Below are 13,700 nucleotides of genomic sequence, written 5' to 3'. Positions count from 1 at the left end.
GGAGATAGTGTCTTTATTTATGATACATGAATGGTAATACCATATACCAATAGAAGGAAGTGTCTTTTTCATTGCATTGTTATGTCCATGCCATCAGACACATTACTATAGAATATGTGTTTCATAGACATTTTAGTTAAAAAATGTCATTGTTGAGCCAGCAATATTAAACATGTAGTTAAAAGACATTTCACTACAAACACTGCATTATTTCCAAAATAAATTGTCAATACCAGTGTGCAGTGTGTTTGCAGAAGGGGAGGGACACTTAATTGCACTTATGTCTTTATATTGCAGAAAATATATTTCTAATTTTGCTAGTACAATTTAATAATCTGTGTGCATCAAAGCCGTGACTTTTTATTTATAGGCCTCATAATAAAATGTCTGGGAAATGGAAGAGTGCAAAACGAGACCCATGCTTCATCTTCCCAGAATCAGAATGTGGGTAGTAGTAGTAGTAGCAGTTGTAGCCCACCCATCTAGCCAGTAGTAGCAGTAGGCCACAGTTCTTCCTAGCTTATAGGCACAACATTATTATTGAGTACAAAAATTAGATTGTGGATTGGATGGCTCACTTTTCCTCCCAGTCACAACAGGATGATGTGGAGTGCCTTGGAGCCAGAGGTCACAGTATTCCTTCTGCTCCTCCTGCTTGCAACTCCAGAGAAGCCATTCAGTTGCATCATCTATCCTTGATATCCCCTGCTACTGGGGTACCTTTTGTTTCCTAAAAAGAGGCAGCAAAATTCCACCATCTGTTGGCCTTTGGAGAGGCCAAGAAATGTGTCAGTAGGGATAACTGTGGTATTAAAAATGTTATCCCCCTGATGTTTATCTTAGAGAAAATGATTATGCAGATGCAACATGGGGCAGTGGAAGATGAACAGCTTTATCATGCTGGCCAACCTGTAGTTGTTGAGGACCCACATGGAGAAAGTCCTATGGAGGAGGAAGTGGAGAATGAGAATTAGGAGCTACCAACTGAGGAGGAGGTGACACTTGTTTAGAAGTAAGGGGCTGATGATCATGATGACAATGACACTGGGCATAATGACCAATCATCTCAGTGAGGGGAGGAGCTGGAAAGAACTTGGTCCTTGAGCACACTTGCGAGAATGGCATGCTGCATGCTTGCTTGTTTACATAATGACAGGAGTATCATTCGCATGAAGCAGTCTGATGATTACCAGATAGCCATGCTTTTATATCCTCTTTATCAATGCAAAATGGAGGAATGTTATCATGTTGCCGAAAGGGAAACCAAATAGCTTTATTACCAGGACACATTGGGCCAGATTTATCATGACTCTGACAGTTCACTCCACTTTCACATATGGCTAAAGTCAGTTTTAGCCAAGTCAGATTTATGATCGGCCCTTTAAGACTGTAATAAATGTGGTTTGACGGTAGCAGTTTATCCGTCAGTAAGCAGCTTTACAAAAGTCGCACGTCCATACGAAAAAGTCTCATAAGATAAGCATGGTCCTCACTGGAGTAAAATTGCGCATTTTTTGCAACTTTTTTGCAACTTTTTAAATAGTCCCAATAGTAAATCTGTCTAGAGATTCATTTACATAAGAAAACATGCCCACTTTCATAAAACTGCAGAGCATAGTGCAGAGCAGAAAAAAGTTGCAAATTTGTGCGCAGTTTTAGCGTTTGCGCATTTTCTTCCGACTTTTTCACTCCATTATTCTGACTTGAGCTAATGATAAATCTGGCCCATTGTCTACACATCTTGATGCAGCTTTCGGTGAGCAGACACCTGCCTCCCATGTGTCTGACCAGAAGGTCATCCTCTGCCAAGTCACCCACCCCCATCATCACCACAACCACAAGCAGCAGAAGTCGCAGCATCCAGTTTTTGCCATGTCCATGATGCAAATCAGTGAACATAGACGTTTCTTCTCAACATCTGGTTCAGTCTTACCTGAAATCTAGCCTTTCTCCAGAGCATACCATGTTCCCTTACCCCATGGACCAGTTTTCTGTCTCTGTCTTGTCCAGCTTCCAGTGTCAGAGAGGCAGGTTTCAGAGTGGAAGGTTGCATCGTCACACTCAAATGTACAAATTTGTCCTCCTCCAAGGTACAAAACGTATTTTTCTCAAAACAAGACCTGGATCAGTGATGGTTTTCACACACTTCTTGCTGTGGCCAAAGAATAGATCTGCCATTGCTGATGGAGCCCTATTATGCCACTGCTACTGTCTGCCTGATTATCATCATATTCTATACCATCCGACTGCTCCTACTGCCTCCACCACCGCAGCTGCTACTATCTGTTGCTAATCCCCCTACTGCCAGTTCCAATACCCCCACTGCAACTACCACTACCGCTACACAGCCGTAACTTCTACTACTCCTACCCCAACACAGATGCCCACACATTTATGTGATTGTCGTGTCACAAAAAGTTACTGGTAAAGGTGACCCTTACTTGACATGGCCCTTTTTAATAATCTTCTACACATACATCCAAAATTCCACTTCAGTAGACACCTGTTTAGTACATTTTAAAAGAGCTCATATTTATGAGTCAATAAGTGATTTATAGCCAGAAGGCAATTGTATTTGAGCGCATCCAGAACCTCATTCATCACTGGGAGAAATGCCGAACAAATCATATTTTACCACTGTACTTCCCAGTGGAGTTACCACAGAATCATTAAAACACCCAGGATGAAAGAACATCACAATATGTAAGATCAGGGAGACAGAAGGTCAGCAGCTGCATATGAATATTCCCAATGTAAAACTCAGACATCACCTACAAAATATTGCTGCTCTAAAGCATCAAATATATGGCAGCTGTGTAAATTAAAGAAATATGCCTATATTTTGTGTGTATATATATATATATATATATATATATATATATATATGTATGTGTGTATTAAAGAAATATACCAGACAAACATGAAAAGTCTCCCAAACAAATAGATATACATTCCTGTCTATAGGGAACAGTGTTATAGTATTTTCTTGTAAATACAGTAGGTGGCAGTATAAGTTATCTTGTATGTGTATTACATATATTATTACATTATACTTGTTATATTTTTGTACACGAGGACAGAATTATAAATTTCTTTACACATGAAACAGAATTTCAGTAGTAATATGCTTGTACAATGGGGCAATATTATAGTAGTTTGATTTTATACACTGTGGCACTATTAGGCTACTTTCACACTAGCGTTCGTCGGTCCGCTCGTGAGCTCCGTTTGAAGGGGCTCACGAGCGGACCCGAACGCAGCCGTCCAGCCCTGATGCAGTCTGAATGGAGCGGATCCGCTCAGACTGCATCAGTCTGGCGGCGTTCAGCCTCCGCTCCGCTCGCCTCCGCACGGACAGGCGGACAGCTGAACGCTGCTTGCAGCGTTCGGGTGTCCGCTTGGCCGTGCGGAGGCGTGCGGATCCGTCCAGACTTACAATGTAAGTCAATGGGGGACGGATCCGTTTGAAGATGCCACAATATGGCTCAATCTTCAAGCGGATCCGTCCCCCATTGACTTTACATTGAAAGTCTGGACGGATCCGTCCGAGGCTATTTTCACACTTAGCTTTTTTTTGCCATTTTAATGCAGACGGATCCGTTCTGAACGGAGCCTCCGTCTGCATTAATATGATCGGATCCATTGAGAACAGATCCGATCGAACGCTAGTGTGAAAGTAGCCTTATAGCAGTCATATTTTTGTACATGGAGTATTGATGAGAAACTTATAACGTGTAGAAAAATGGAGGCTCCAGCACTCGTGGTAAAGTTTTGTCAATCCCGGTCTTTATTGCACCAAATTGTATATACAAGTACAGTGGCACCCCTCTTCACTCTCCCAGATTAACGCGTTTCGAACTGTTCAGTTCTTAGTCATAAAGAAACTTATAGTTAGGAGAACATCCATGGACTGAATTTTATGTGGTATCAAAGGACTTGGTGAAAAATTAGAAATGACCAAATAGTGGATTTTGCTTTCCATCAAGTATACTCCGCCTGTAGTTATGTTATTCGATTCGACATGTACTGTTTGATTTAAAACAATCCATTATTGCTAGAGATTAGCAAATTTTTCTAAAATTTGATTCGCCGTTTGACGACTTTTTGGGAAAAAATTTAGTTTGATCCGAATTTATTCACGTCGAATTTCGCTAAAAAACTACTATTTCCTGGATACAGAGAGCCTTTATAGTGGTGTAGAACACTGTGCCTTGCAGTAACAGCATAGAGAGTCTGCTATGGTAGTGAAATAATACTGTGAGTCCGTATGACATGCAGATGTCGCTCTTAGAATCACTGCACACTTCACTTATTTTGGCAGTCACAGGGCCAAAACTGACCAAATAAGGTCAGTTAAGTAAGCTAAGTATGAACTCAGCCTTACAGGTCGATGTTAGCGTCAAGAAGAAGCGCACTCCTTTTACACCGCTGTCAGCTGATTCCACATAGATGTCTACAGAACCTGTTCTATTAAACTCTTATACAAGTAGAGCCCCCGATAGAGTGGAGTGGGTATCAGCAGTAAGTATGTTTTGACGTCATTGATTCATTTGCCCTTCCTCTGATCCGCCAGAACAGTAACCCACAAAAAACGGATCCTGTCTGTGGAGCATCCGCCTTCACTCGGTCAGCATTTGGTCAGTAATCCATCAGTATTGCTAATGCAAAAAAAAACAGGAGTGGATCATAAACAGAGATGACACGTGAATGGAATATTTGCAAGTCTTCTGTGTAGCTGCTGTAAGGGACTCTGCGGTTTTGGTTCCCTTCCGGGCAGATACGGTGAGGCGTCCGCATGGGCGCCGGAGGGGAGGGCCGCGGGGATCTCTGAGGCAGAATTGCCGGGCTGATGGCAATACGTCGCAGCCGGTCCTGCCTCCGATGTCAGGCGTCCATGCTGGCACAATCCCATGCCTAGTCTGTTGGGCGTCCGCGTGCACGCCCGAGGGGTTATTCGCAAAGGATGCGCGGCCGAGTGTGCGTGCATCTTATGCGCTACATCGGCCACTGGCAGGTAAAGCATCTGTGCACAAATTCAAAGTTGATTAGGGATTTGCTGCCCAGGTGCTAATGAGTAGGATCATCGCATGACCTATGAGGTTCTGACAAGCAGCACTCTGTTATTGGCCAGCAGGTGTTTAAAAGGTTATCTCCCTGGCTGACCAGTACTCACTGTTGTCTCTACAACCTGGGAGTATGCTGGTTCAGATTCACTAAGTTTGTTCCATGCATGAACTCTGTGTGTCTCCATTTAGTGAATGCCTCTGGAAACCTTGTCTCTGCTCTACAGTTGCACCGTGTGTGGCCTCGGATCGGACCTTGGATACTTCACCGTCTTATCCTTAGGTATTTGGTTTCACGGACTATTCTGTATGAACTTTAGCCTGGTCTGGCTTTTTTCTCTGATGTTTTCCCACAGAGGTTATTATTTGGACTATGTTATTTCTATATGATTTCTGGCTTGGACTTTACTGTTGTGTTTTCAATAAATCCACGTGTGTTCAGATCTTTGCCTGGTTGCTTGGGGTTCTGCAGCATTACAGCTGCTGACTGTCTTCTAGTAGCCCATGCCAACTAAGTGTTGTGTCTGACCAACCCACCGACTCTTGGCTGGGGGGGGGCTGATGTCACTTGGGACGAAGTGGATGACCGAGTCAACCATTCAAGAACCGCTGGGTTGCTGGTCAAGACACGACCGCTAGATGACAACGGGAGCTCAGGCCTCTCGAAGTGACCCCTGCTGCCACGCCTCCTTACTCTGCTGCGACCTCTGTCTGCGCCAGAAACATTTAGGCCTCTGCCACTCCCCTGTGCAGGGCCTGGCACTTCTCTGTCTGACATACTGTTAGATCAAATAAATAAATAAAAAGGAAATTTAAAAAGTCTGTAATTTTCTCACTTCACCACACAACTGCTGATAAGCCGCCACTGCTGATTCCCCCCCCCCCACTAATACACACAAAAAAAGTGCTTTAGAACATATAACTGCACCACAAATACATTTTTCTTTTTCCACTAATACACAACAAAATGGGCTGTAATTTTCTCACTTCACTACACAATGGCTAATAAGCCCTTTTTTCTCCACTAATAGATTCCAAAAAATGCTTTAGAACATATAACTGCACCGCACAAGGGCAAATAAGATTTAGAAATATTTCCTTGTAATAACCCCTGTTAATGCCTGTATCAAACAGCACTTGCACCCCAATAAGAACGGTTTGCTGGAATTACAGAGCTGTATAATGGCAATTTGGATGCCCAGTCAGTGCAGCAAGGTGTAATCAGATTGTTCCTATTACCCAGGCTGTAACCTCCCCTATTGAACCCTGTTCAACATAAATGGTGTGGAATGATTCCTCCCGATCCTTTCCCTACACTTGTAAATCACTTTTTTAGCACAATTACATTTTTTCTAGCACTGTCCCTAGCGCCTGCTGACATCTCTCCCTGCACTAAGTACACTGGAAAATGGCAGAATCTAAGATGGCTGAGGCTATTTATAGGGCTATGACATCACAGGGCTGGCTGGCTGCTGATTGGCTGCATGCATGGCATTATGGGTGATCCCGCCTTCCCAAAGTTTTTTACTCCACGTCCTCACACGTGCAGCAGTCATTTTAGGAAAAAATGCGATTCGTTACCACGAAGCGTGAGGAAGTTCAGATTCGGTGCGAATCTAAATTTTCCTGAAATTCGTATCGAATTCCACTTCGTCAACTTCGATTCGTTCATCTCTAGTTATTGCCATGGACAGATTGTTGACATTCAAATGCTACCGTTTAAATATGTTTCATAGCAGAGTGTTGATGGGTAATAGAGCTTCTCGAAAATGTTGGCACAAAACGTTTTAAAATTTCTAATATAAATAATGCACATGAAAGCAGTGATAGAGACATGCTTTGTTTAACACGTGGAATGGTCTGAGTGGTGGCTCCTCATATCCTTATCTAGCAGAAATATGAACTGATAGTAACAGCATACATCAAATAATCTCAGAAGCTGAAAAGCTGTATTTAATTAAGCATACATTATTTTCACAAGAAGCCTGCAGCCAGCAGATTGCAAAGTCCTCCATTATGATGGCTAGAAATTTGAATTCCAGCAAATGTTTCATTCTAGTTCTTTTTTCCACTAGAAATCTCAGATTGAGTTATATCAGAGCGAGTTAGGCTACTTTCACACTAGCGTTCATGGGTCCGTTCGTGAGCTGCGTTTGAAGGAGCTCACGAGCGGACCCAAACGCCTCCGTCCAGCCCTGATGCAATCTGAATGGAGCAGATCTGCTCAGACTGCATCAGTCTGGCGGCGTTCAGCCTCCGCTCCGCTCGCCTCCGCACAGACAGGCGGACAGCTGAACGCTGCTTGCAGCATTCAGCTGTCCGCCTGGCCGTGCGGAGGTGAGCGGATCCGTTCAGACTTACAATGTAAGTCAATGGGAACGGATCCGCTTGAAGATGTCACCCTATGGCTCAATCTTCAAGCGGATCCGTCCCCCATTGACTTTACATTGAAAGTCTGAACGGATCCGCTCAGGCTGCTTTCACACTTAGAATTTTTTCTAAGTTATTAATGCAGACGGATCCGTACTGAACGGAGCCTCCGTCTGCATTAATATGATCGGATCCGTTCAGAACGGATCCGATCAAGCGCAAGTGAGAAAGTAGCCTTAGATGAGTGCCATTGATCAGTCTTGGCTTTTTATGGCTTTTTCCACAAGCACAGCAGTCTTATAACATGTGTAAGATTTTAACTCCTGCCCTTATGAATGCAGTGACCAAGCGGATCATTGCTAAAGAGGCAATTTAATGCTAAAGAGTTAAATGGTGTAAAGTGTTCCATTTTTACTTGCACACTGTGAATACCTAATGGTTATGTGTGGGCAGAAATAGTCAAATGGCAAATTTTTAGTGCAGTTGCCAGGGTGATGAGCTGGTCCCACCCCCTGACTAGGGTGTCTTAACTGAACAGACCTAGAGTGAGGATGTTTTTGTAAGCCGCAGACTAGGCACAGTCCAGGAAACCCTTATTCCTGAGATTTAAAGCTACCTGAGAAAAACAACTGAACTAACAGATTACCACTGAGAGAAAGAAAACAGATGTTTATAGATGGTTGAGCACCACTTTCAAGTCCATTCTGAATAAAGAAAGTAAGGCAAATGACCATTTACAACAAAAGACTTTACTTCACGTTAAAAGGGTTAATTGCTTTCAGCGTCCGCCACACTTTGGAGACGATTGGCCATCTGATCTGAGTTCTGCACCCCACAGACTGGAAATTGCAGAAAGTCTTAATAAGAACAGAACTGCACACCTGTGGCTATTTTGGAGGATTGAAAAGTGTATCTAGAGAGAGATTAGGAGAGGATTGCTACCTTCATTGCCGCTGCCTATACACAGGTATTAGGAAGCGCTTATTCAGTAATATAAGTCAAAACTGTGCCTATTGCTGCTATATGTACTTCAACTGTCATCATCTGTTCAGGAAAGAGAGACTTTACTTATTGTAACCAGACAGGCCTTGTCATAGACTCCACCATCCATCTGGCAGCCCTATGCCTGGCCTCCTGCCTCACACCATGTCAACCATCCACTATCAAGGGCATCCATCAGGCAAGATACCCTAAAAGTCCAGGGTGTGTCCAGAAGTAAGAAATGCTGTGCCCTCCCATCATTGCATGTGCGGCCCATGGAAAACTAGAGGGAGGGGGATTAGCTACCATGAGGACTACAGCCATCCTCATTGCCACCACCAGCACTCCCATCCTCTCAAATTCTGGCCATCACCACCTCTCTCCTACGAGCCACTGTGCTGCAAGAACAATAAAATATTTATGTTAATTCTGCCTCCTTTGTACAAGACTATAACTATTATAAATCTATTCCATGTTCCCTGTGTGCAAGAATATAACTACTATATACTGATTCCTATGTACAAGAATATATATACTATAATACTGCCTCCTATATACATGACTATAACTTCTGTAATGCTGCCTTGTATGTACAAGAATATAACTATAATACTGCCTCCTATGTACAAGAATATAACTACTTTAATACTGCCTCCTATGTGCAAGACAATAATTACTATAATACTACCTTCTATGTACAAGAATATAACTACTATAATACTGCCTTCTATGTACAAGAACATAACTACTATAATACTGCCTCCTATGTGCAAGACAATAATTACTATAATACTACCTTCTATGTACAAGAACATGACTACTATAATACTGCCTCCTATGTGCAAGACAATAATTACTATAATACTGCCTCCTATGTACAAGAACATAACAATTATAATACTGCCTCCTGTGCAAGAAAAGAACTGGTATAATACTGCCTCCTATGTGCAAGACAATAATTACTATAATACTGCCTCCTATGCATAAAAATATAACTACTATATATGGCTCTTATGTGCAAAGATATAACTACTATAATATTGCCCCTTCTGTGCCAGAATATAACTACTATAATACAGCCGCCTGTGTACCAAGAATATACAAAGAATGTACAAAAATGTAACTATGTCATACTGCTCCTATGAGCAAGAATATAACTACTCTAATACTGTCCTCTGTAATTAGCTATATGAAACTAAACTGATGGGAGACTGTTCATATCCTTTTTTTATTGTGATATGTAAATGTTATATAATGAGACTTTATAAACTTCTGATAATATACGGAGTGATAGGTAGTGGCTATGGGGAGTTATAGATCAGTCTTAACAAAAGGCTGCTATCTATCATGATGTTCTATACTGTAGGTGATGGACGCAATCTCCTCTAATACTTGTATTACTTGTGGATTGATTGCCTGACTTGTCATATTACCTCTCTGTTCTGTCGGCAGATGTCCCAGCTGGTGAGTAAGGAGAAGAGCTTCACCTTCCTACATGCCCTTGTGGAGCAGATCTTATTACAAGAGCCTGATTTGGCAAAATTTTCTCAGCAGTTGACAGAATTTGAAGCCATTCCTGGTGGTATGCAGACAGAAAACATTATTCAATCGCATTCATACAATCTCAGGCCAAGTACAAAGTGCATTGATTTAATACCTCTTGTCTTTATTCATTTTTCCTCCAGCTTCCGTCAAGGGTTTGAGCGCTGAAGTGGAAGGTATGTAAATACAAGTGGCTGGTGATTTACTCTAGCCAAAAATAATAGTCAAACAACTAGTGGTCTGCGATGCATCAAAGATCAACAACCTCACCAGCCAAGGGCCATAGAGAGAGGAAAGGGGTCCCTATAGAAAAGATTCCAGCACCTTCCACAGCAGCCTGACTCCACTACACCCCTTAAGACATAGTGTCCCACATTTACTAATCCTAATCTGACCCCATCCAACTAATGGTCATCTTACTTTGAGACAGCTTTTTTTGCCAGAATTGTGGCACAATTTTGCAGCTAAATAGTGTATCTCAGGCCGGCCTCTTTCTTATGAAGTCAACTTGTCAAGCATGTCTGAAAAAAGTATAGAAACCCTAGGTGCATAATTTTGCACCACTTTTTGGACAGATTTTTGAAGAAGACAGATTCGTAAATCGGGACCAGTGGGAGTCCCCCCCCCCCATCTCCATTCATTGTCCGTTGGGTTAATTCTTATTTCCCTTGGTTAATAATGGTACAGTTCTTGCCATCAATTAAAATTTGGAGGACTCTCAAACTTGACTAGACTTTTTTTATAAACTGATCTCAAGGTGTTCTGCACTAGTAATGGATCATACGTATATAGGTGAGATACATACAGTATTCTCTTTGTCTCCCTGTCCATGGGCCAGGTTTGGATATGGAAGGGTCCAAGATTAGTGCTAACGTCCTTTCAAGGAAGTTTCAGCTAATGCTCAGGATTAGGTGGTCTTCACACAGAATTGCGTATGGGGTGTCTCCCATAAGAATGTTGTACCCTGACCATAGCTAGAATTATAAATATTCTTGTGGTTTCACCCACAGCATTTTTTCTTGAATACTGGCCAAAGCACATCTAGTAATAAGGATAAGAATAAGTGCTTAACTTTTCCCATTCCTTCTGAATACACTTCTGGCTTTGGCTCAAAAACTGATATTTTCAGAAATCCCATAGAAGTGAATGGAGAGAGCCCTGCATGCATGGCCACTTTGGCAGAAGCCTTGAGATGGGGGCCAGAGAGATAGGTGAAAGTCCCAGAGATGGGACTAGCATCTGTCAAACATTTTTGGCATATCATGTGCTTCCCAGATAGAAAGCCATGCTCTTCAGAGCTCTGGTGAGGCTCCCGGTAACTTTCCAAGCACAGCGCTGTACATTGTATAACAGCTGTGCTTGGTATTGCAACTCAGCCCCATTGACTTCATAGACTGAGCTGCAACTAAGCCATGTGACCAATGTACGGTGATGTCACTTGGCTAGGAAGAGGCCACAGCACTCACGAAGTGCCAGCCTCTTCTAACAGCTGATCAACAGGGGTCTTGTGTGTCGTAATAGGTCATCAATATAAATACCTGTATTAGTCCTCATGCACACGACCGTTGTTGTGTTCCGTTCCGCAAAATGGGGTTCCGTTGTTCCGTGATCCGTTTTTGTTTCCCTGTTCCTTCCTTTATTTTTTGGGGATCACTAGACATAAAGGAAAGGAAAAAAAAATCTAAGACAGATTTGCCATGGAAATGATAGGAAAAAAACGGACGCGGACGTGCGGACGCGGATGACAATTTTGTGTGCCTCCGTGTTTTTTAGTGGTCCCATTGACTTAAATGGGTCTGCAAACCGTTTTACGTGAAAATAATAGGACAGGTTATATTTTTTTGATGGACTGGAACCACGGATCATGAATGCGGATGACAAATGGTGCATTAGCCGAGTTTTCAACTGACCCATTGAAATTCAATGGGTCCGCAGAAAATCACGGAATAAAACAACGGTCGTGTGCATGAGGCCTAACCCTAATAAGTTATCGAGCAATGGAGCACATACCACCTTCCCTTGGCATACACCAGGGCTTAATGATACCCCAATCATCGTTGGCCTTTTCCAACACTGAGAAGACAATACACTAAATGTCTGACCTGTCATAGTTTCTACGTAAATGCGCATCCAATCATAGAATGTGTCGGCAGATAAGAACCATTTGGCCCATCTAGTCTGCCCAATATACTAAATACTATGGATAGCCCCTGGCCCTATCTTATATGAAGGATGGCCTTATGCCTATCCCATGCATGCTTAAACTCCTTCACTGTATTTGCAGCTGCCACTTCTGCAGGAAGGCTATTCCATGCATCCACTACTCTCTCAGTAAAGTAATACTTCCTGATATTACTTTTAAACCTTTGCCCCTCTAATTTAAAACTATGTCCTCTTGTAGCAGTTTTTCTTCTTTTAAATATTCTCTCCTCTTTTACCTTGTTGATTCCCTTTATGTATTTAAAAGTTTCTATCATATCCCCTCTGTCTCGTCTTTCTTCCAAGCTATACATGTTAAGGTCCTTTAATCTTTCCTGGTAAGTTTTATCCTGCAATCCATGTACTAGTAGCTCTTCTCTGAACTCTCTCCAAAGTATCAATATCCTTTTGGAGATATGGTCTCCAGTACTGAGCACAATACTCCAAATGAGGTCTCACTAGTGCTCTGTAGAGCGGCATGAGCACCTCCCTCTTTCTACTGGTAATGCCTCTCCCTATACACCCCAGCATTCTGCTAACATTTCCTGCTGCTCTGTGACATTGTCTGCCTACCTTTAAGTCTTCTGAAATAATGACCCCTAAATCCCTTTCCTCAGATACTGAGGTTAGGACTGTATCACTGATTTTATATTCTGCTCTTGGGTTTTTACGCCCCAGGTGCATTATCTTGCACTTATCAACATTAAATTTTAGTTGCCAGATTTTTGACCATTCCTCTAGTTTTCCTAAGTCCTTTCCCATTTGGTGTATCCCTCCAGGAACATCAACCCTGTTACAAATCTTTGTATCATCAGCAAAATGACACACCTTACCATTGAGGCCTTCTGCAATTTCGCTGATAAAGATATTAAACAATATGGGTCCCAGAACAGATCCCTGAGGTACCCCACTGGTAACAAGACCTTGGTCTGAATATACTCCATTGACTACAATCCTCTGTTGTCTGTCCCTCAGCCACTGCCTAATCCATTCAACAATATGGGAGTCCAAGCCCAATGACTGCACTTTATTGATAAGCCTTCTATGTGGGACAGTATCAAAAGCCTTACTAAAGTCTAGATAAACGATGTCTACTGCACCTCCTCCATCTATTATTTTAGTCACCCAATCAAAAAAATCAATAAGATTAGTTTGACATGATCTCCCTGAAGTAAACCCATGCTGTTTTTCATCTTTCAATCCATGGGATTTTAGATGGTCCACAATCCTCTCCTTAAGTATGGTTTCCATTAATTTCCCCACTATTGATGTCAGGCTTACTGGCCTATAGTAGCCCGATTCCTCCTTACTACCTTTCTTGTGAATGGGCACAACATTTGCTAATTTCCAATCTTCTGGGACGACTCCTGTTGCCAGTGATTGGTTAAATAAATCTGTTAATGGTTTTGCTAGTTCACCGCTGAGCTCTTTTAATAGCTTTGGGTGTATCCCATCAGACCCCTGTGACTTATTTGTATTAATTTTAGACAGTTGACTTAGAACTAGGGATGAGCGAACTCGAACTGTATAGTTCGGGTTCGTACC

The 13,700-nt window shown here is 42.2% G+C and overlaps 1 protein-coding gene across 2 annotated transcripts in view; it reads left to right on the top strand.

The window, feature by feature from the left end:
- The window catches only part of LOC122941457 (formin-like protein 21b), a 281,089-nt gene that overhangs the window by 201,859 nt on the left and 65,530 nt on the right, over positions 1-13,700 (top strand). For both annotated transcript variants that reach the window (XM_044298723.1, XM_044298724.1), the window contains 2 exons: positions 9,867-9,996; positions 10,100-10,132. In XM_044298723.1, coding sequence (XP_044154658.1) covers positions 9,867-9,996; positions 10,100-10,132 — 163 coding nt within the window. The remainder of the gene's footprint in view (positions 1-9,866; positions 9,997-10,099; positions 10,133-13,700) is intronic.

This window comes from Bufo gargarizans, chromosome 6, assembly GCF_014858855.1.
Source record: "Bufo gargarizans isolate SCDJY-AF-19 chromosome 6, ASM1485885v1, whole genome shotgun sequence".
NCBI lineage: Eukaryota > Metazoa > Chordata > Amphibia > Anura > Bufonidae > Bufo > Bufo gargarizans.
The sequence above is the reverse complement of the archived record's forward strand: the minus strand, read 5'-3'. Positions and strand labels throughout refer to the sequence as shown.